Source organism: Arvicola amphibius, chromosome 6 (genome assembly GCF_903992535.2).
Source record: "Arvicola amphibius chromosome 6, mArvAmp1.2, whole genome shotgun sequence".
Lineage (NCBI taxonomy): Eukaryota > Metazoa > Chordata > Mammalia > Rodentia > Cricetidae > Arvicola > Arvicola amphibius.
In genome coordinates, this window is record NC_052052.2 from 1365603 (window position 1) to 1386450 (window position 20848).

Sequence of the window (20848 nt, forward strand, 5' to 3'; positions counted from 1 at the left end):
GACTGCCCACAGGGGAGGCTGGCCTCAATTCACCCTTTGCTCAGGAAATGAAGCCACTGGGTCCCCAAAGTGTTGTGCCCCACCCGTTGTCTGTGGAGCACCCAGTAGCCTCCCCCTCAATCTCAGCTGTCCTCTTGTCTCTAATCCTGGAAAGGAAGGTACAGCACCCCCCCCCCCCCCCGCCCCAGTAGGCAGTCTCCACACTTTAAGATCTATACATAGAGAGCTATTTAACTTTTTAGAACCCAAACTTCCACAACATTAAAACGATTGAGCCCTCCCCCGCTGTCCTACCTGGTGTCTGTCCCTGTGGTGTGTGTCGTGTTGTTTGCCACCTGCTTTGTGCTCGTGCCCCAGAATGCCTGTGAAGCACCCACAACTGCTAGGATGTTTGTCCTTGTCCCCACCCCACTGTGCATCTGGCTTGTTCTGAACAAAACACCCAGCAACTGCGTAAACCTGGGAACACAACTCCAATAAATGCATCAGGCCTGTTCTGCGTGGGCTCACCTTGCACCCTTCCTTCCAGGCCACTCCCTGCGGCTGCAGCAGCTCCGTCTACCTGTCTACTTGGGTAACCCCCTCAAGGGAGCACGCTCAAGCTCCAAGCCAAAGTCCCCCTGCTGTGGGTGCTGTGCCCCTGGGGGTGTAAGACAATGACTTCAGGAGAGCTGTGGTGCTGCCGCGTGAGGCCTTGGCTTCTCCTGGGGCCTTTAAACCCACTGCTGGCCGAGAGAGCTCCACCGAGCCCTGCCAGGAAGGTTATACCTCTGGGGAGGACTACTCTGCCCTCACTCTTCTCCTGCCACGGGCAGGGCTTGTGTCAAACTCTCCTTAAGCTGCTGCACACTGGGCATGTGGGCACTGGCCCGAGTGCATTGCCCGCCCAAGGCCAGTGAGAGGGTTCAGTCTGAAGAACTGCTCTGCCAGCCTGGTGACTGGCGTGTCACGGGGCAACATATATATGCAAACAGAGCCACAGACCCAGGGCCATGGGTGTGGTCTCATTCAGGGAGCAGACTCCACTCTGGCTAACAGACGAGGGAGGTGCAGACAGGACAGGCTGTGGGATGACAACTATCTGGCTACAGGCTGGTCCCCACCCCATAGTGAGCAGTTGAGGTGGGGACACAGGCAGGCCCCAGGCAGTACTTACGTTCAGAGCCTGATCAGAGACAGATCATCCTATCTCTTCCCTTCTGAGGGCCCAGCCAAGGCAGATGGGAGGCCCGAGGGCCGTGTAACCCAGCCTCATGTTGGACCTGGAGTCCCGCTAAGGTGGGACTGGGATTGAGGATCTTTCCAGTTTGGGCAGCGGGGCCTGCCTGCCTGGAGTTCAAGGAAAGCAGGAAGCCTACCCTAGCAGGGAGGGCGTCCCCATCCGGGGACCAAGGAGAATACCCCAATTTGTGAATGGGGACTCCTGACATTAGATGCCTGGCTTGGGGCCTGCTGGTACCTGGGCTGATGATTTGAGGCCCTGGGCTAGGCTGGACCTTGGGGAAGCGGGCCCTGGACTCAGAACTCCAGGATGTTGCTTTTGTGGTGCCTGCTGCCCCCTGGTGGCTGTCTGTTGGAAAGCACTCATCTACTGGCATGGCATAATGGCTGGTACACGGGGGAGGGAGGGGGAGGGACAGGGGACGGGAGGTGTCATTGTCACCACACAAGTCAACATCCAGGGAAGGTCACAGAGACATCAGGTAGGGCCTGAAATGGCCTCCGAAAACCTCCGAGGGCAAGGAGAAGGAGTGGGGTAAGTCCAGAGGACCTGGATCTAGGCACGGGCCCAGAACTGAGAAGGCTGGATGCTGGTGGTCTTAGTGGAGAAGAGGCAGAAGGCAGAGCGGCCACCACCATGAAAGGGAACCCTCAGCTGGTGATAAGCACCTGGCCGAGCCTCTTGGCTGCCGTTTCTTTCCACCTGGGGGGACCCAGTGGAGCTGGTGTTGGCCTCTTCGGTCTTTCCCACAGCTCAGATACCAAGAGAACTGAAGCCCAAGGCTCCACTCCTGTACCTGTGCAGCCCCGGGAACACATACATGGCTCCACCACACATCCTTAATGCATGGCTGTTTGTGGCTGCACACCCACCCCTCTGGTCAAGTCAATTAAGTACAGAGCCCAAGAGCCTCAGGTCCACCTGTGGCACCGCACAATGCAGCACTCCCAGGTGCCCAGCCCTGGGGACTGAACTCAAAGCCACAACAGCAAAACCCATATAGGATGCTGGGCTCTGCCCAGCTCCCACCAAGAACCCTTGAGGGTCCTTCATGTCAAAGCTTCCTCTCCAGCAGCTCTTGAAACAGGAGAGCAGCTTAGCAGCTCGTGTGCTCCTAGGAGCCGGGTTGTCAGACACTGGTATTTGCTCCTTCTGAGTCGAGAAACAGGAATGGCAGAAACACTGGGACCCAAGGAGGCGATGTAATAGGCCTGGCAGTTCAGCACTCGGTAGCTCCAGAGGTGACAGAGGTAGTCATCTGGGGCCGCCACAGACCACTGGGGATATGGACTTTTTCTCAGCAGCACACAGAAAGTGGATCTGGTCTCTGGGAGACCTGTTGTGCCAGGCACCGCTTCCCACCAGATGAATACATGTGTATTTATATATTTATATATATATGTATATATATATATATATAAAAGATTATTTAACAGTTAAATACATTCCAACACCAGTGTCCCACAGGACAAATGCTAGGTTGGGTGGCCCTGGTGCACGTGCTGTCAGTCAGAAGCACAGTGTCAATACTCCGGTGCAACGTAGGCTCCTCACAGTAAATCATATTCCTGACGAGGGACAGGCAGGCAGGTCTGGCAGTGGGCGTGTCACTCGGTGGGAACCTCGTATTTGAAGATGACACTGAAGAGCTGGCCCCCTAGCCGCTCTGCCAGCCAGGCGTTCTTCACCACTGCCAGCTTGAGGCTCTCGCAGCGCAGCAATGCATGGTAGTTGGTGTGGATGGCACGACCCATTCCCTCGATGACCACCAGGTCCGCACCACGCTCCCGCACCAGCACGGCCAGCCCCTTGTCTAGGCGGCTTCAGGGAAGAAGGTGGCAGCAAGGTTGGGCAAGGGGCTGGACATAGCCTGCTCTGAGCACCCCCTGGTGAACACCAACCCTGTTCCCTTGGAGGTGGCAACCAAGCCCACCCTTCCAGCACTGCCTGGCTCCCCCAAGGCCTGCATTTCTGACATGTCCTTTGTCTACTACAGTCTAATTCTTTGCAGAAAGCACTGAAGGGAGGGCTCAGTGGGTTCAGGCACCTTTTATCAGCCTGATGACTCGAGTTTCATCCACAGAACCCACACGGTGAAAGGAAAAAAGCTGCCTGTGGGAACGACGGGGCAGAGCCCCTGCTACAGGAGGGTGCCTGAAGCCTGGGCCAGTTGCCCGTCTGCCCTACGGGGCCACAGGAAGGAGTGGCTACTGCACCGGTCATATTTAGGGCAGTTGCCCGTCTGCCCTACGGGGCCACAGGAAGGAGTGGCTACTGCATCGGTCATATTTAGGGCAGGCAGCACCACGGTGCCTAGCAGAGGAGAGCAGGGCCGGGTTACCTGAGATCCAGGCACGGGGAGCTGGAACCGGTCTGCACCAGCAGCAGCCTGTCTTCTCTGAGTGCGGAGCTGCGGGGAAACCATGCAGTCAGGCCCAGAAAAGCCCTGTCCCAACCCTTCTTTGTAATATCTCTGGGACCCTCTTAGGCCCACCAACTGCCTGGCTCAGCATGGGCAGCCAGAACCTACCAGACGATGGGGTCCATGGCCGCAATGCGTTCTGCCACAATGAGGGACTCACTGTAGGTGACATCGTTCAGGGCAGGGCCTGAGTTGCATGCCAAGATGACCTATGGTGAGGGGGCAGCAGCTCTTTAGAACTTGGGCCAAAACTCACCAAGCTGTCCCTGGCAGATTCCAAGTAGCAGCCAACTGGGCAGCAGGACCCCAAAGAATCTCAGGGCTCTGTGGCTTCTTAGAGAGGCAGGGCTGTGCTCAGAGCACGCTCTGTTGCCTCTTATCCCATCCTTGGCCTGCCTTCTGGATCAGGACAACCTCTCATGTATGCCCAAGTCTCTGGTAAATGCCTTTCCAGGAAACATGAAGCAGAGAGAGCCCAGGCTTTAATCTACAGCCCACACCCACAGGCCCAAGTACTCCCTGGTCTCACCTGCACTCACCTGCCACAAACGTAGGAGCTCTGACCACAGCCAGAAGCCCACAGCAACGCCAACCCCACCAACAGCGAAGCCCAGGGGAAGGGTCCCACCCACCCGGCCTTCTCACTCACCTCTGTCCCTCTACAGAGTAGCTCCCTGACAAAGGGGAAGACTCCCAGAATGACGTCTATCCCACTGTTATCTGCGAAAATTAAGGCACATTTATGAGGGGGCCCCTGTAAGACAAAACCAGGACGTTCAGTTGGGAACAGGTGCACTCAAGCGATTCACACCCCACTGTCCTCTACACCCCACAAACCCCTGCAGGGGCTGGGTCCAGGCACAGGTCTCACGGCAGGTGATGGGGGCAGGGCAGTTTGTCCCAAGACCAGGTGACCCAGGCAGTGGTCACTGCAGGGGACCATGCAGGGAGTGGGGGCATCTTTTTCGCCTGTGGTGCTGGGGATGGAGCCCAGAACCTCATTTATGCCGAGCAATTGTTCTTTTACTGAGTCACACCTGAGCCTAGATTCTCAGCTGAGGGCTTGTGAGCTCTAATTGGTGAGCCACAGGCTATACCTGTGTCCCAGGGCCACTGAAGGGGGGGCAGGGGCTGCTACACCCACCTCACAATAAGCCCAGTGCCTCTGGTGGCCACCCTTCTTGGCCAGGTCCAGACTCTGTGTTCCAACCCCCAAGGGCAGAAGCAGAAGCACCTTACGTACCTTTAACCTCTGGAGCCACTTGGTGTAGGAATCCACAAGCCAGGGCCGTTCTGTGAGGAGACAGGAACTCCAGTCAGGGAAGCTGAGGCTCAGTGTCAATGGCTTGTTTCCACAAGGGCTGGGCTCTCTCACCCTACACCCACATGGTTACTCCTGCCCCACTGCCTAACTTCTCCAGGGTCAACCACCTACCCACACAGGGACCAAAGCACCCACGGTGTCCATACCTTGCAATTTTCTCTTTGCTTCTTCAAACCCAAACTGGGGGTCTGATTCAAGGACACTGTGTAGAGAAGAGAAAATTAAAATGAAGCAAAAAACACAAAGCAAGCATTCCAGCCCAAAACAACATGGTGAGGTGTCTCCCAGCTGCGCTGTGCTGAACTGGCGGCATCTCCACTCAGCGGCCAGCCCAGCTTGGGGCAGAGCAGACTGCAGATATGAACAGAACTCTTCAGTGGAGTATAATAGTTCAGACCTGCTCAGAGCACTGGAGCCAGCTCCCCCTATCCCTGGCAGCCTCGGCTACCCTGCCACCACACACTGGGGCCTGTGTCTCAAAGGGGCAGCTGTGAGGAGGGGGAGGCAGCCAGGTAGCATGGTCACCAGAGAGGCGCAGGCCTGGAGTAAATTACCATGGAGACAGCAACTCTACAGTTGTTCAATGCTCCTCCTAGCCTTCAGTTGGTGCCAACATCTTTGTAAGATCCCTTGGTTACATCAGACACTAAGTATCATCTGTCCTTACAGAATTTAGTGACTATAGATTTGGACTTTTACCCCGAGAATGTCAGCCTAGAGTCCAAATCCACCCCACTATGATATGGGCCTGCCCAGAACATGATGGGTATGGGTCTAGACAGCCTGGTGGCAGGATGACATACTTCAGTCACAGAGGAAAGTGTTTCTGAGCCGCCCCAGGGAGAGAAGGAAGGGTCTAGCTGAACAGGCCTGATACCTACTCAGACACGGCCTTGGCTCCCCAGTCGAAGACATTCCCAGCTAACAGCCCCTTCACCAGGGCCAGCTGCCGCTCTTCCCAGCCTAGAGAGTCCAGCGAGCGTGTCACACTCTGAAAGCACTTTAGCGCTAGGCCATTTTCTTTCTGCTTCACCTGTGGGAAAGACACACAAGCACTGCTTTATTGGTGTTCGCCCTGGAGGCGGGTCCTGGAGACGGGCCATTACCACTCTTTGTAGCTTCTATGGAGTCTCCAACTCCACAGGGAACTCCACACAAAGGAGGCTCACTAAGGATGCAAACACTAATACCAGGGAGGTGATAGGGACACTTGCCGTCATGCTCCTACGAGGTACCACGAGGTACCACTCGGGGCTGACCCCCTGGTTGTTACTTACTGATTTGGGGCAGTCCTCAGGACTACATTGCATTGGTTGAGGCAGAGCAGCACTTTGGCACACAAGGGGAGGGCAGAGGATACACACCCCCAGACGCTACTGTGCACGGGTATGTGGAGAAGGGACAAGATGCCCAACAGCAGGGAAAGAGGGGGCCCACAGCTTCTAGCCAGAGGATCTGAGGGGTGCTGACACATGGAGCTACAGTGGCTGCACCCCAGCTCCTGACTAGAGCTGTCCACTGAGAACCAGCCAGTATGGGCTCAGGCTTCCTGATCCGGGCACAACAGAATGCTACCGAGTCCTCTGCGCCCTGCTTGCAGCCTGAGGAGCTCACCTTGGAGTAGGGATCTGGGAAGTTGAACTCATTCAAGCAGTGCTCTCTCGTGTCCAACAGGCTGCGCACAGTCAGTGTCCCGTAGGCACTGCGAACAAAACCAGGAGGGAGTGTGGCTGAAGACAGGTCTCACAGAGCCCAGGAGAGCCCAGCGAGACCCCACACAGCCAGAAGAGACCGCACCGCATCACGGGACTCACAAGGGCTGGTGCCGCAGTGTCTGCAATTTGCTCCAATACTTCTGCCGGAACTTCTCCGCCCTCTCAGCTGCGTCGATGGACTCTGGCTGGCTGGCCACAGCTCGCTTCACCACCTGCCAGCAGCAGAGGGGCCAAATAAGCTCTGCACTGCACCTGGGCACAGCCCGAGGGTAGGCACACCCAGCTGTGCTGAAGCATACCTGCACAGCTAAGACCAGTCTCTATGGCAATAACGGGGACAGCCCTGTCTGATGTTTCAGCTTTTAAAGACACCATCCTTGCTAAGCACCCCCTGGGGCTTTGGGAACAGACTGCAGGGCCTTACTATAGAAAAGGCTTCCCTGAATCGTGGCCTCACCCCAATATACCCTACCTGAGACAGAACTATTTTCCTTACTAAGACCACATGGCCTCTGGAAAATGTCCCTTCCCTCTTCTGCCTTCTTCCCTGCTGGCCCTCAGAGGGATGGAGCCAACTAAGCCCTGGAGCAGCCCAGGTGCCCCAGAGGCCCATGGGCCACTTGCTGAGTCTTGAGCCTCACCCCATCCAAGGCCTCCTCAAAGCAGGTAAGCCAGTATTGGCGGGCCAGGGCATCGTCGGTGAGGTCCACGGTGTCAGGGACATAGGAAGATGGGTCCAGAAGGAGGGGCAGGTTGACCAGGGGCCTCTCTAGCCGGTCCATCTCCAGCAGGTCAAACTAGGACAAGAAGTTGGTGGAAAGATCACGATCCTGAAGGAAGGTCCGACTTTATCCCACCTGCCTCATCTCTGGGCCTCCTCTTGCAGCCACCACCAGACTTCCTAGATCCAGCGCACTGCTTGGCAGTGGAGTGGGTCTACTCTTAAAAGCTGCAGACCAGCTCCCGCCCTCCTCCTGAATCAACAGCCCCTGGTCACCCTTAGTTCCACAGCAGCGTGTGGTTCCTAGGCTGCCCCACCCTCCGGCTGCTCTGACACCGGATGCTGTTTTGAGTTGCATCTCTAGGTTCTCCACAAGCCCCGCTCCTGCTGCTCGGTGCCCAATGGCCTTGTGACTCAGATCTGTTTGCATGAGTTCTGGCAGACTCGTGCTGGCACGTGCCTTGGCCTCTGTCCTGTGCTCCTGATTTGCTGTCTGCAAAGCCTTCCAGGGCCGTTCCTCACATACTGGCCCGAGATGCAATCAGTAAGACCAGCTACGTTAGCGGCCACACATACCCCATAGCCATGGGTGCCAAGCCCATGAGTGTTTCTGGAACCATCGCTTGCCCCACGGGCACTGTCTATTTTAAGCTGAGAGAAGCTGAGTCAGCGTGCAGATAGCAGCGAGGTGAGCATGCCCAGCAGCAGCTCTAGGCCCAGAGAAACTATCAAGAGACAGAGTCAGCCTAAGCGTGACCTCTGCTCCAAGGCCACCTCTTTCTGACCTCAAGTCACTACCAGCCGCATCACACCCTTGAACTCAAACCCATTCGCCAGGGAATTCCAACAGCAGTGACTGCACATGAACTCTAGGTTAAGACTCAACTTGGACGGAACCATAGGAACCAAAGCTTGCGAACCTGGGAACACATACAATTCCCGAGCCACCAAGTGCCCCAGCCTCTGTGCTGTTCACACACGAGGACCCATGGCACTCCAGGCTCTCGCTACAAGTTTCCCATTCTGCAGGTCTGGGCATTGCCAAGGCCTCTGTTGGCTTTCCTGGCGGATCTCAAACCTTAGTTAGGTCACTCTTGGCAATTTAAGCCTCAAAGGACTGCTCGGCACCTGCACGTCAGACACGTTACTTCGGCATGGGCTATGCAGACCCCAGGTGTGGCGCAGAGCTGGGCAAGCACCATTCACCCTGCCACGCTCTGCTGAGGGCAGCAGGAACCACCCTTCAGTACAGACAGGACGGCTTTGATTGCTGCTGCCTCCCTCCATCTCAGAATCCATGCAGCAGGCCTCAACAAAGCCATTTGATGAGCTAAGAACCAAGGCTGGAAGATCTCCATCTGAGCAGCAGTGCCCTCCTGGCCTGGCCCACCGACAAGGGTACAGGGGACAGGGAGAGCGCTCTCACTGGAGAGGCCTGGGCTCACTACCAAGGGAGGCTGTGTCCACCATGAAAAGCTGGTTTCCGCCACAGTGCTGGCAACCTTGTCCTGCGGGTGTGGCTCACTTCATGCTTCTAGTGAATGCTTTTATTCCAACTGCTCTTTCCCAGATGTGTACGGCATCTGAGTTACAAAGGTCCGTAGCCAGTTGGCAGATGGCCGCTACACCAGAGTGGGCATCTGACCTGAGAACGCCTGTCAGGAGCCCTCATCAAGATGACACTAACTAGGCATGTGCTAACGAGTCTCCTACCCAAGAAATGTAAAGCCGCTGGCAGTGAGCTCAGACCAAGGGCAGGCCTATCACCAAGGGCAGGCCTATTCTCCACTTTTGTTGCAAACCAAACAGGCCACCAGGCCTCTGAGGCTCCCAAGAGCTCTGGAAACCTCAGTGCTTCCTGCCCTCAAGTCTAACTTGCTATCAACACAAAACCAGTCTGTGTGGTGAGAGGCCACAGCGGAGACGGCTGGGCAGGCTGCTCCGGAAGGGCCTGCTACTCACTGTGCCGCTCCTTGCCCGCTGTGTCGGGCACAGCTCGGGCGACGTGCTCATCAGCCCGGAGCTGGCTGCGTAGTTCTCACCCCAGCTGTACTGGTTAGGATCTGGAAAAACGAGAAGCTGGTCACCGTGTCAGCCTCGCCCTTGATTCAAAGGGGAAAGTAGAGGAGGAAAAGGGATAAAATCATTGGTCTATTACACGCTAAGGGATTACCCCTTTCTGGGTCTTCCTCAAACCTCATGCCCCACCCCCTGCCCCCACTCTCCCACCCAGATACCCCAATCCGGGGCACAGGCCGCTCCCTGCACAGCCTGCCACTGACTCTACTCACTGTCTTGCTCGGCTCCTTTTAAAAACGCCCCGATGGCTCCCAGGTAGCCTTCGTGTCTCAGGAAGAGTGCCTGGACTTCGCCCTGCCCCAGCCAAGCCCACAGGGAACTGGTCAGTGTCCAGTAAGAGCCATTCTGGACCCATCACACAAACCTCTGCAAGGCTGCCCAACACCCTGCCAACAGATGGTACCTGTATGCCACAGGGTAGCCCGGTGGCTGAGGAACCTGAGGGGAAGCCTGACTACACAAGGTTGCTCGGGTTTGCCACTACCCCGGACACCTCAGGCCCACATGTGTAATCACTAAAGGACAGTCCCTGAATGGCCTTCACTATCAGGCTTACACTCAATGTACAGAATGCCAAACTGGCCAGTGGGAAGGCCATCTGCCTGCGGACACTTATCTTCCCAAGGAGACTGGTGGCAAGGAACTGTGGCTGTGCCCCATCCCAGAGCCTCACACGTGCCCCTTGGGTGCAAAATGAGTTCTGGTCGGCATGTCGCCGCCACTGGGGGCCTTTACGGAGTATACTGGAGCAGCTGGAATGAGCTGAGCCCACACCGGCGCCCAGGGACAGGAAACTGGCTACAGTCACCTTGGAGAAGAAGTTAATGCTGTAGGTGATGGTGCGCATGGTCACAGGGTGGCCCCGGATGAAGAAGCCCCCAAAGTAGACCCTGTCCAAGCCGTGAAGCTTGGCGTAGAGACAGGCGAGCTGTCCAATGTCATTGCTGATCATGTGCAGCAGGCTCTTGGCCATGTCTTCTTTGGAGAACTCTGAGAGGGAAATGAAAACAGAATCCAGGGTGTGATGTGAGTTCTCCGGGCAGCAGACGCTAGAGGGTGAGGGGCACAGAGCTCTGGGATGTGAGGCGAGACTCAGTTCTGGACGAATGAGGCGTTCTTTTCAAGAGGAAAAAAAATATCCTAACTGCATTTCCTAGCTTGTACTTCCCTGGAAACAAAGGCTGAGGAAGTTATCTGGCAACATTCTAATGAGCCAGAACAGGATGTGGAGGGCGTGAGCCCTAGAGGCCCAGCAAGGACAGTCTCGGGGAATCTGTGAGATTTGTCTCTCCACACTAGTGGGCAGAGTGATGCCCTGGGCACTGAAGCTGGCCATGCCTTTGTCACCATGAAGGGCAGATCCTGGCAGGTACCTCTGTCGGCAGTGGCTGACTTTCCAAAACTGCTTGCGATGAGATTGCCGCTCAGCCCCAGGGTCTGATGGGCCCCGCCATAGATGTCCTGTACCAACATGTCAACGTTGGCATGCCGGCCTCTGGAGGCCAGCTGCAGTAGCTCATCAAACTTCTGTGGAGGTAGAGCAGAGCAGGGTAGTGAGGGGCCTAGCAGCTGGGGGACCTTCACCACTCTGGACACCAAAGAGAAGCCAGCCAGGTCGGATATGAATGGCCCTCTCTCAGTACATGGGGTAAGGGCAGGGGCCGGCAAGCTGGACTCCTGACCACTGAGCTGGCAGAATTCCAGCAGCTCAGAGCCACTGTCCTTCAGAATATAAATAGCTCGGTCTCAGGGCTCTAAGACCTGGCGCTCAAGCCAGGATAAAGGCTTGGGAACAGCTTCTACAAACATGTAGCAGGGACTGTCTAAGGGCCACAGAGCAGAGGTTCTAAAGAGGATACCTTTGTTTTGGTGAGCAGAGCCCCCAGCCCCCAGAAGGTGCCTCCTCCAATGGAGCTTCCACCAATCCACTCAAACCGGTCCTCGGTCTCCACCTGGGGAAGGAGGGCAGACACATCAGGCATGGGGTACAGACCACACAGCCTCCCCAGGAGTTCCTGTCATCCTCTTCTGAGTGATCCCTGGGAGGCACTGATGTCACGCCAACAACGGCTCAGACCTGTTCCTATGTTCAGTGAAGGTAGCGACCCATGGCACTACCCACAGCTAACAGGGGCTGGGTCATTCACCTGTCCTTCTGTGGACTCTTACTTTCACAATGGAGACTCCAGAGCCAATGTTGACGAGGAGGTAGGGGAAAATGTTGGGGTGGTTTGTCTGAAATCGGAACTCTGGGTCTGAATCTTTCTGGTACATGAAGGCCTCATGTGGGATGTTCTTCAGCACGAAGTTGCACCCCTTAATCAAGCAGGTCATGACATCTTCCTTGTCCACCCTGCGAAGGAGGGAGCACAGTTGTAAGAATCAGCACTGGTGCACTTGCCAAGAGACGGTGCAGAACAGCCAGACTGTACCTACAAGGTCTCCAGCATGGCCAAGCTTCAGCTTCCGCTCTTGACAGGTTTGCAGCTAGCAACCGCACCAAGACAGCACACACACACACACACACACACACACACACACACACACAGCACCACGGTCTGCACAGGAGTCCAGGGCTTCCCAGCACACCACAAGTACCACAGGTAAGGTTACCACTTACTTCAGGCGCAGCTTCTCCTCAATGAGGTCCTTGAACTTGTAGGCCCCACCCCCTGTGGCCTGGATGACCTTGGTCTCAGTGTTGACTAGGTGGTCTCTGATGAAGTCCAGACAAGCTTCCATGTAGGTATTCTCAAATTTGATGAAATGCAGGCGAGCTGTGATCTCCTCCTGAACTGAGATCTCATAGGGTGGCTCATGTTCTTGTTCTACGTCCTGGAAAGAGTTGAGTCTTTAAGACTCAAGAATCCACACAGTCCTGGGCACCCTGCCCCAGCACAGTAGGAATTCACTCAACTGAGATACACAAAATACTTGATGTTAGCTTGGGCCAAGGCAGAGAAAGCAAAGGAAGGAAGGAGGCCTAGATACCCAAGACCCTCAGAGAAGGACACAGGAGCAGGAGAAGGAAAGGCATTCCCAGGAAGGAGAGACAACATACAAGGAGTCAGGGAAGAACAATCAACTCTAGGACCACGGTGTTAATATGTGTACACAGTAGGGGACAAAGGCCAGAGGGAAGCAGCCAGCCTGTCTAGATCCCCTGGTGCACCTGCGTTACCCCCCCCCCCCCCCCCCCCCGTGAGGCTTACCTTTCCTGGGTGGTCAAAAGACCTCACTTTGGCCACCTTGTGCTGTACAGTAGAATAGTATGCCAACTTGGTCAGTGATCCACCTACAAGGGGAAGACACAAACCAGGCAAAATTCAGAATGGGTCAAAGGAGACCTTGAGATCCACCTCCTATAAGCTCCCTGAGGGCACTCTGATGTGTCAGCAAACAGCCTCTTCCTTGAGCACCCAAGTCTGTGTGGACAAGGTACTGAGTGTTGTGTGAACTCAGAATCCCTGTGGGCACAGGAGAGAGGAAAAGGATATAAGCCACCATGACGTAGCATCTCTTCTACCCTACCCCCAGATTCTTAAGTAATCTGTTCACGGTTTCCCTCCCCACACTCACAAAGCAGAAATGGAGCCAACCTGCTGCCTCCAAGTACACTTAGCTGTTGCCAGTTTTTAAGAAAATTTTGTTTCCAGGGGCTAGAGAGAGGTCCGGTTGATAGAGCATTAACCCTGCAACTGTGAGGGGCTGAGTTCAGAGCCCCAGAACCCAATGGGGTGGTAATAAATGCTCGTAATCCCAGTGATGACAAAATGGGGGGAAAAGACAAATTCTTGGGGTTCACTGGCCAACTCGTCTGCCTGCTTGTAAAGCTCAGGCCAACGAGGGACAGAAGGCAGATGGTGCCCAAGAGGCAGCCTGAGTGTCCCCTAACTCCCACCCTCCCCCCAGACACTCAGTTACACGGCCTGGCAGGGCAGACCTGCAACCCCAGCTGACTGGAGGCAGAAGCAGGCACAAGTGTCAGGTCAGCCCAGGCAGCTTAGCGAGACCGCCTCACAATAAAACATAAAATGTGGGCTGAGGAAGAGAGGACTGGATGAAGATGTGGTATACCTGTATGTGGAATTCTTTCCCAGCCGTCAGAAGAATGAAGTCATGCCATTGCAGGGAAGTCATATTAAGTGAATTAAGGTAGCCTCAGAAAGACAAATACGTACTCCTTTTCTTTGTGATTCACAGATTTTATCTAGGTGTGTAGACATGTGACAGTCACAAGATAAAGAGGGCTGGGCTGGAGCTCATGGGAGCATTCACCTTCCCATGTGGGGTCCAGGTCCGAGCTCCAACACCGAAAGCAGTGCAGACCCCAAAACTGACCAAACCACATGTGGCCTCTCCCCTTAGCAAATCAGGGCAGACACAGAGTCAACAGGTAGGGTTTATCTACACAGGGACTGAGGGTCAGAGAGTGCTGCCCCACACTGCGTTCAGGCCCGAGCTGATGGAGCAGCCCGAGCCTCAGAAGTAGCCAAAGGAAGTCAAAGGCCTCCACAGGACCCAACTCTGGCTTGTTGCTTTTAAAGATTTTATTTTTATATAATTTTTTTAATCTGAGGGTTTATTTTTATTCTGTGTATGGATATCTTCCCTACATAAATGCCTGAACACCAAGTCCATGCAGTGTCTGTGGAGGCCAGAGGACGGCATCAGATCCCCTTGTAAGTGGAGTTACAGATGGCTGTTAGCCACCAAATAGGTGCTGGGAATTCAATCTGGGTCCTCTGAAGAACAGTCAGTGTTCTTTAGTGTTCATCCTTTTCTTCAGTTCTATTGTGGGTTTTTGTTTTTGTTGTTGTTTTTTGTTTTTCTGAGACAGGGTTTCTCTGTGAAGTCCTGACTGCCCTGGAACTCACATCGTAGACCAGACTTGTCTCTAACTCACAGATATTCTCCTGCTTCTGTCTCCTGAGTGCTGGGATTAAGGGAGAGCACCACCACCTCCTGGCCAGTCCTATTGTTTTTTGAGACAGGGTCTCACTATGTAGCCTTGGCTGGCTTGGAACTCACTATGTAGCCTGAGCTGGTCGCAAATCGCTAGAAATCCATGTGCCTTTGCTTCCCAAGTGATGGGATTGAAGGCATGCATCTATCAGCACACCTGGAGCCAGGCAGGCTCCTGGCATCCTCACAGAGCCTGCCACCCATGGAACACTGCCCACAGCCAGCCCCCTGTGCTCTCCAATTGAGGCACACACTCCAGGAAAAGCTGCCCAAAGGTCCAGGGAAGGCAATGCCAAGGACAAGCCCCTGCAGGCAGAAAAGGCACTTTCCAGTCTGTAGCTGCAGATTCACAGGCCTTCAAAGGACACGGACACGTGGGGGAAACGGGAGCCTCAGCACCCCACTGCAGCTGCGCCTCACAGGCCGGACAGAAACAAGGCACAGGTTCCTCAGCAGCAGAGAAATGGCTGAGTTATTTCCAAGTGTTTGTTTTCATGAGAAAATACTTAATGGACTACAAGGGAGCAGATACTCAAATTTATACACATGTACAACCAGAGTGCTTTGGGGTCAGAGCTCTCCCCTTGGTGAGACTAAAACAATGCAGCCTGTCCCGTGCAACCAAGAATGACCATAATGCAGCCTGTCCCGTGCAACCAAGAATGACCATAATGCAGCCTTGCTAGTTTGGTTTAATGAGTGTATCATGAGCTTAATCTCATCCCTGGCCATAGTCCTAAGCCTCCTGATCCCTCTTTCTTGCCCTCAATCCCAGCCTGTACTCAGGCTTGTCTGCTTCTCTACGCCTGTCTCATTCACCTCTGAGGATGCACTGTTTCTGAAAAGACAAGACTGTGCAAGCTGATGGAAAAGTACTTTAAGGAACTCATTAGAAATTATAGCGAGGCCGGCGAGACAATTAGATAAAGGTGCTTGCTGTCAAGTATGACTTGAATTTGATCCCAGGGCCCATGAGGTGGATGGAGAGAACTGAATTCCACCAAGCTGTCCTCTGACTTTCACATGCACACCACAGAACCAAGGAAGGGCAGGCAGCCCAGCATTTACTCCCTGGAGCCTCTCCCTGCCTGTGTGCCCCTCAGGGACCCTCCCTACTGCCCGTGTTTCCAGGACTGAATCAACCTAGTTGACATGAATGTCCCCATCCAAGAAAGGAAGAGCTCGCCATGAACACAGATCAGCGGAGGCTTCCTCGATCCAGAGACACAGAAAGAGGAAACAGGAGAAGTCTATTTTTAAACAACACTGCCAGCAAGCATGTTGTTTTGTAGGTGCCTGAGTTGTTGACCCCATCCTGAGTTCCTGAGTTGTGATCTCCCATCAGCTACAGGGAGAAAAAAAAAGTTTGTCCTCAGGAACAGTAAGCATGTCCTTCCAAGCTCTGACCCAAGACCCAGGCTAGTGGAAGCCTTCACAGAGAGGAGACAAAAACCAACACTGAACATACCCCTGCAGTGTCCTTCTGCAAGGTAGTCTGTGTCTGACCTCAAGACCTCAGTTTGGAGGGAGCCCTTCACTACAGTGCATGCTTTGTGGCTTCTGGTTGGATGGTCTCGGGGAGCCACATACATTATCCAAGGTGAACCCTATTTTCTCAACTGACAGATGATGTTTGCAATCAACTTCAACTGCTTTTCAGACATATTTACTAAATTTTTCTTCCCAACAAACAAGTGTAAGACCACAGGACAAAGAACAAGACCCAGCCCTGGAGAGAAGGTTTCAGAAGCCTGGGGACAGCTGCCTTGGGACTTTTGGAGAGGTCTGGCTGCGGACAGTCCCCTCTGCTGGGCCTGTGAGATCATCACTTTCAGCCCAATACCCAGTCAGTCAGTCACCAAGTTATCTCAGGGGTTACTTGAATCTTTTCTACTGCCTACTTCCCCATCACCAACCCTCCTGAGCCCTTGATAAAAGTGGGAGCTCAGACAGGCCATCTTTACTTTCACATCCACTTCCCATTCCAAGAAAGGGCACCTCAGAGAGACAACCCAAAAGCATGAGGGTAGAGAACATATTCAATATTCCAGAAGTAACGAGAATCATCAAGTCGTTTAATGATCCAGACTTTTCAAGGAGGCTAGGAGCCAGCAGCACACCCATTCATTCACGGAGTTAAGTCCGAGACAGCAAATGCTGCTCTGCTGTGTGGGCCTCATTGACCACGCTGGCATCAAGGGGAACACGGGCAAAACTCCCCAGTAACAGGATGCACAACAGGGGATTGGCCGGCACCCATCCTGGCTCTGCTATCTACGAATCGATCGATCCCAGAGCTTGGTCTCCACACCTGCACACAAGGATGACAGAATCTCTTTGTTGGGAGGTATGAGGTAGCCCACAAGGAAAAGGGTCTAAGGCCGGCCGGTTGCTGGTCGGCAGTGAGGTCAACCACCAGGCACGCAGGAGGAGGCGCACGTAGGAGGTAGTGAAGGCGCCCAAACCCACGGAACACGCTGGGAGCTTTACACCCAGTGCACGAGTGCCCGAACCCCACGTCTCGATCGCTGTCTGGGAAGTGGGAGGTCCGGCGGACTGTGCCGCGAAGCGGTGCGCAGCCAAACCCTAGGGGATCTGAGTAGACTAGGACCTCCGAGGCTACCCGCCCCGCCCGTCCCTCCACCGAGCCCTCACAATCGGCCGGCGCCACGAGGACTACGAAGCCCGACATGCCCCGCTCCAACCGCGCAGCGCCTACCGGGAGCTGAAGTCCTGCAGCCGGCTCGATCCCGCACCTTGGCTCTGCACACACTACAAGTCCCAAGAGGTTGCGCGGCGACCCGTGAGGCTGTGCGCATGGCCCGCGCCTCCGCCCTTCGTCCTTCCCGCCGCCCCCGCTGGCCGCCTATGCCCACTGTTCTGGCCGCCCGCTCGAGTACCCGGACCGTGGCTACCTATATCAATGGCGAAGCGCTTGGCGTTCTCCAGGTTGCGGAAGATCTCGTCGGGGGGCAGCGTGATGCTCTTGTCCAGACTGTCCCCGCCACTCCCGCCGCCACTTGCTCCACGCTCCGCCATTTTGAAAGTGCCTGGCCAGCCTCATCAGCCATGGAGATATATGCGCATATAATTGACTGCTAAACGACCGCGTGCATAAATTATGCTAATGTAATCCCGCCCCCTCCGCCTGTACTGGAGACCAGGCCTCTCGACGGTCCCAGACAAGTGTCCCAGAGGCCAGGGTTGTGGAAAGGAGTGCTGTTATTCTCCAGACTACTAATACAAAGCTTCTGGGATATTGTTCTGTCGCTGAGCTGTCTGGGTGCTAACTTGTGCCTGAGTCCGGCGCCCTCCTGCTGTGAGGTTGCCTGATTTCCCACAGACATGGGACCTTCAAACTTCCACGTAAACTGGAGTAGTTTTAAGGACCCAACACTCAGGAGTGCCCAACCATGGGGAAAGTGATTTGGGGTAGAGGACAGAGGGTCATGAGTCTGCAGCTGGGAAAGATGGACACTTTTAAAGGCAATCTGCAGAAAGTTTGGCAAAAGGAGGGAAGGATCCCTGGAAGAGGGGGCAGGGTTCCAGAGTGGAGGTGATCTGTAGTTCCTGCTGACTTAAGGCCCTTGACAGCATTGTGTCCTCCAAGAGGCCCGCCACGTAACTTAGTATCTTGCTCTCAGGTTCTGTCTGCAGTCTCCTGCACAGGAGCACAGGGTTTAGGCAATGCACAGCACAGCTGCCACTTATCTGGACTGATTCAGGGAGGAGGTAACCGTGTTCTGTATGTGCCTGCCAACAGGATGGGCACACTCTGAATGGAGAGCCCCCTGCACAGTGACAGGGCTCCTTCCAAGAGCAAGATGGCCCAGCAACTCAGTCCCTGTCAGTGGGGTATGCCTACCCTGCCTTTAGAAGGACACCCACGAAGGGAGTGGCCTCCTCCCTGGTCATAGATGTGCTCCTGATCCCGTGGTAAGCAAAATGGGTGGAGATGGAGATTTTCTGTCGTTGCTCACTACATCTAGGGGCTCAGCAGAGACTTCAGGGGGCCACCGGCAGATGACTGCTGGCAGGGCCCACATCTGTGACTTGTCATTCAGAAGGCATGTGGACACATCCAGCTCCTTCCCACTTCCTGCGCCACGGGGCACCTGGACACTGTGAATCTGGCTGTCGTCCTGTAGCCTGCCTCAGAGTAAGTACCCTGTCTGAGGCAATGAACCATCCCTACCAGGTTCATGGCCTGAATAGAATGGGCCAGCCTTGACCCTAGTCAGTCATCTTGTGGGAGAAAATTTATGAATTAGCTACTCAGCTGCACTAAAGGAAGCAGCTGCTGGGACACTTTCTTGGGTTTGACGCAGCCGAGCCTCTTTTTGCTTCGTCAAGGGATCCACTGCGGCCTTCAGTTTCCATCTCAGTGGACAGAGCAAAGGACCTATGGTTACTCGGCTGCCTCCCCCCCACAGTAAAAGTCGGTGGCAGCCCACCAAGGTCTTGTTTTCAGCGAGAGCACCAGCAGCTCTGCCAGCCCCTCTCTCTTTCTCCTCCTGCCTCTTGTCTTCCCTTTCTCTGTTAGACGACCACCAGCAACCCCCCACCCCCGACCCCTGTTTGGGGCAGGCCACCCTTATGGCTGCCAAGGACAGACAAGAGGCACAGATATAGTGGGCTTGATGTTTTATTAGAAGCCTTCAGAGCAGTCCATGGTTTCCCACGTGACCAAGAGTTCAAATTCTAAGTACAAAATCGTGCCCACATGCACCCACCCACACAGAGGAATCCTTTAAGGATCATCGTGGAGACCCCACCCTCCCAGACAGCCCACTATGAGCGTGCATCAGACAGCCAAGGCCACATGGACCTTCAGGTGAGGTCCCACGGGCCCTATGCCCACGCAGGCTGAGTGCTTTCCTATGAGGAAAAGCCTGCAGTTCCGCCTTCACAAAAGGCAAGTGTGCCCAGGGCACAGCCCACCTGCAGGGTGCTTGCCCGGCAGCAAGGGGCCCTGAAGAAAGTCCTCTACAGGCTGGGGCACCGATAAACCAACCCCTGACTCTACAAATATCATAGAACCCCCGGTGACCGGGAACTTCCCAGAAGTCACTTGCTGAAATGCAAACAAACACAAAACAACCCCATGGGGTCGGACACACGGCAGAGGGTGGACCCTGATTATCCCCAAATGAAAACTCTGCACATACATTCTCTAAGAATGACCCTCCTGCTGGCCAGCCAGCCTGGGGGAGGGAGCCTTCGGAAGAAGGTTGCGGTCAACCTGGGGCTGAACTGCCACTGGGGAAGGCCTTCCCTACACGGAGAGGAACAAGAGGAACCGGCTCCTCTGTCCTCTGGTTCGCTCCAGTCATCCGTTGGCCGCGGGGTCACCAGGGCCGCCAGAGGCCACAGGCGGGTTGTCGAGAAGTGGCGACGGCGGCAGCGGCCTTAGCCGGGGAGCGCGTGGGGTGGGGCGCAGTGCCCGGGGCCGGGGGCTCCTTGGTAGGTGCGGTGGGCGCAGGGGGCCGCTGGAAGTGGTACAGCAGCTTCATCTGCGTGTCGCTGGCGGCATGCAGGGTCAGGAACTGCACGGCCTCTTGCAGACACCACGAGTAGCCCTCGCTGTAGTCCTGGTGCAGGCTCTTGGGGCCGGCAGCCGCGGCGAAGGCTGCGGAGAGACGGGGCGGCATGAGTGGGGTGCGCGCGGTGGAAGCGACACCGGCGGGGAGCGGGAGGCGGGCGCAGACGCGTGGCTCACCTTTGCTGTGCTTCAGGTAGCTGACAGCCATCTCCAGGATGTCGGCCTTCTCCAACTTGGAGTTTGGCTGGTGCCGCGCGAACTCCTGCTCCAGCAGCAGCTTCAGCTGCTCTATGCTGCTGTTGATGCGGTCCCGACGCATCTTCTCCACCACCGGCTTCCGCAGCTGCGGGAGGAGAGGCGTCAGGTGAGCGGCTGAGACCCGAGGCCCCGGGGGAACCAGACGCTGCGCGCTGGGCGAGTGGCACTTACTCTGTTTTTCTCCTTGGGACTGAGCATCTCTACCGCCACGGTACTTGGGGCCATGCCTGGCGCTCAGGAGGAGATTGGCGAGCGGAGCGGAGAGGAGCGGAACGGGCAAAGCCAGGCGTCCCGGGCTGGCGCGGCCCCGACCCCCGTGCGCCAGCCCTATATAGGCGCGGGCGGCGGCTCGGCGCCTGGGGTCCGGGCGCCGCGGCCGTTCCCACACTCAGCGGCCAATGGCGGCGCCGGCCGCACAAAGGCGCCGGCCCATTAGCGCACGCTAAATTGCCTGTGAATTGGCGCGGGCACAATGGTCGCTCCCCGAGGAGCAGGTGGGCCGCGCGGCACAATGTCCGGGCTGTGGGAACGCGCTCGCCCTCATTAGCATCCCGGGGCCTGATGCTGAGAGCCCCGCGCCTCAATATGCTGCCTTTTCCC

The 20848-nt window shown here is 55.6% G+C and overlaps 2 protein-coding genes across 2 annotated transcripts; both read right to left on the reverse strand.

Moving 5' to 3' along the window:
- Positions 1-2598: 2598 nt before the first annotated feature.
- On the reverse strand, positions 2599-17493 carry Pank4 (pantothenate kinase 4 (inactive)). Its single transcript, XM_038333219.1, has 19 exons — positions 17364-17493; positions 12696-12778; positions 12104-12318; positions 11653-11836; positions 11343-11435; positions 10857-11010; positions 10292-10473; positions 9696-9777; positions 9367-9467; positions 7325-7480; positions 6783-6895; positions 6583-6670; positions 5850-6001; positions 5115-5170; positions 4888-4937; positions 4294-4398; positions 3753-3853; positions 3564-3632; positions 2599-3043 (listed from the first exon to the last, which is right to left on the reverse strand). The coding sequence occupies exons 1-19, from the start codon at positions 17485-17487 to the stop codon at positions 2830-2832; spliced, it is 2322 nt and encodes a 773-aa protein (XP_038189147.1). The 5' UTR covers positions 17488-17493; the 3' UTR covers positions 2599-2829.
- Positions 17494-19796: 2303 nt separating this feature from the next.
- Hes5 (hes family bHLH transcription factor 5) lies at positions 19797-20473 on the reverse strand. The gene is made up of 3 exons (XM_038332297.1): positions 20420-20473; positions 20168-20333; positions 19797-20077 (listed from the first exon to the last, which is right to left on the reverse strand). Exons 1-3 carry the CDS (start codon positions 20471-20473, stop codon positions 19797-19799), a joined length of 501 nt encoding a protein of 166 aa, XP_038188225.1.
- Positions 20474-20848: the final 375 nt, after the last annotated feature.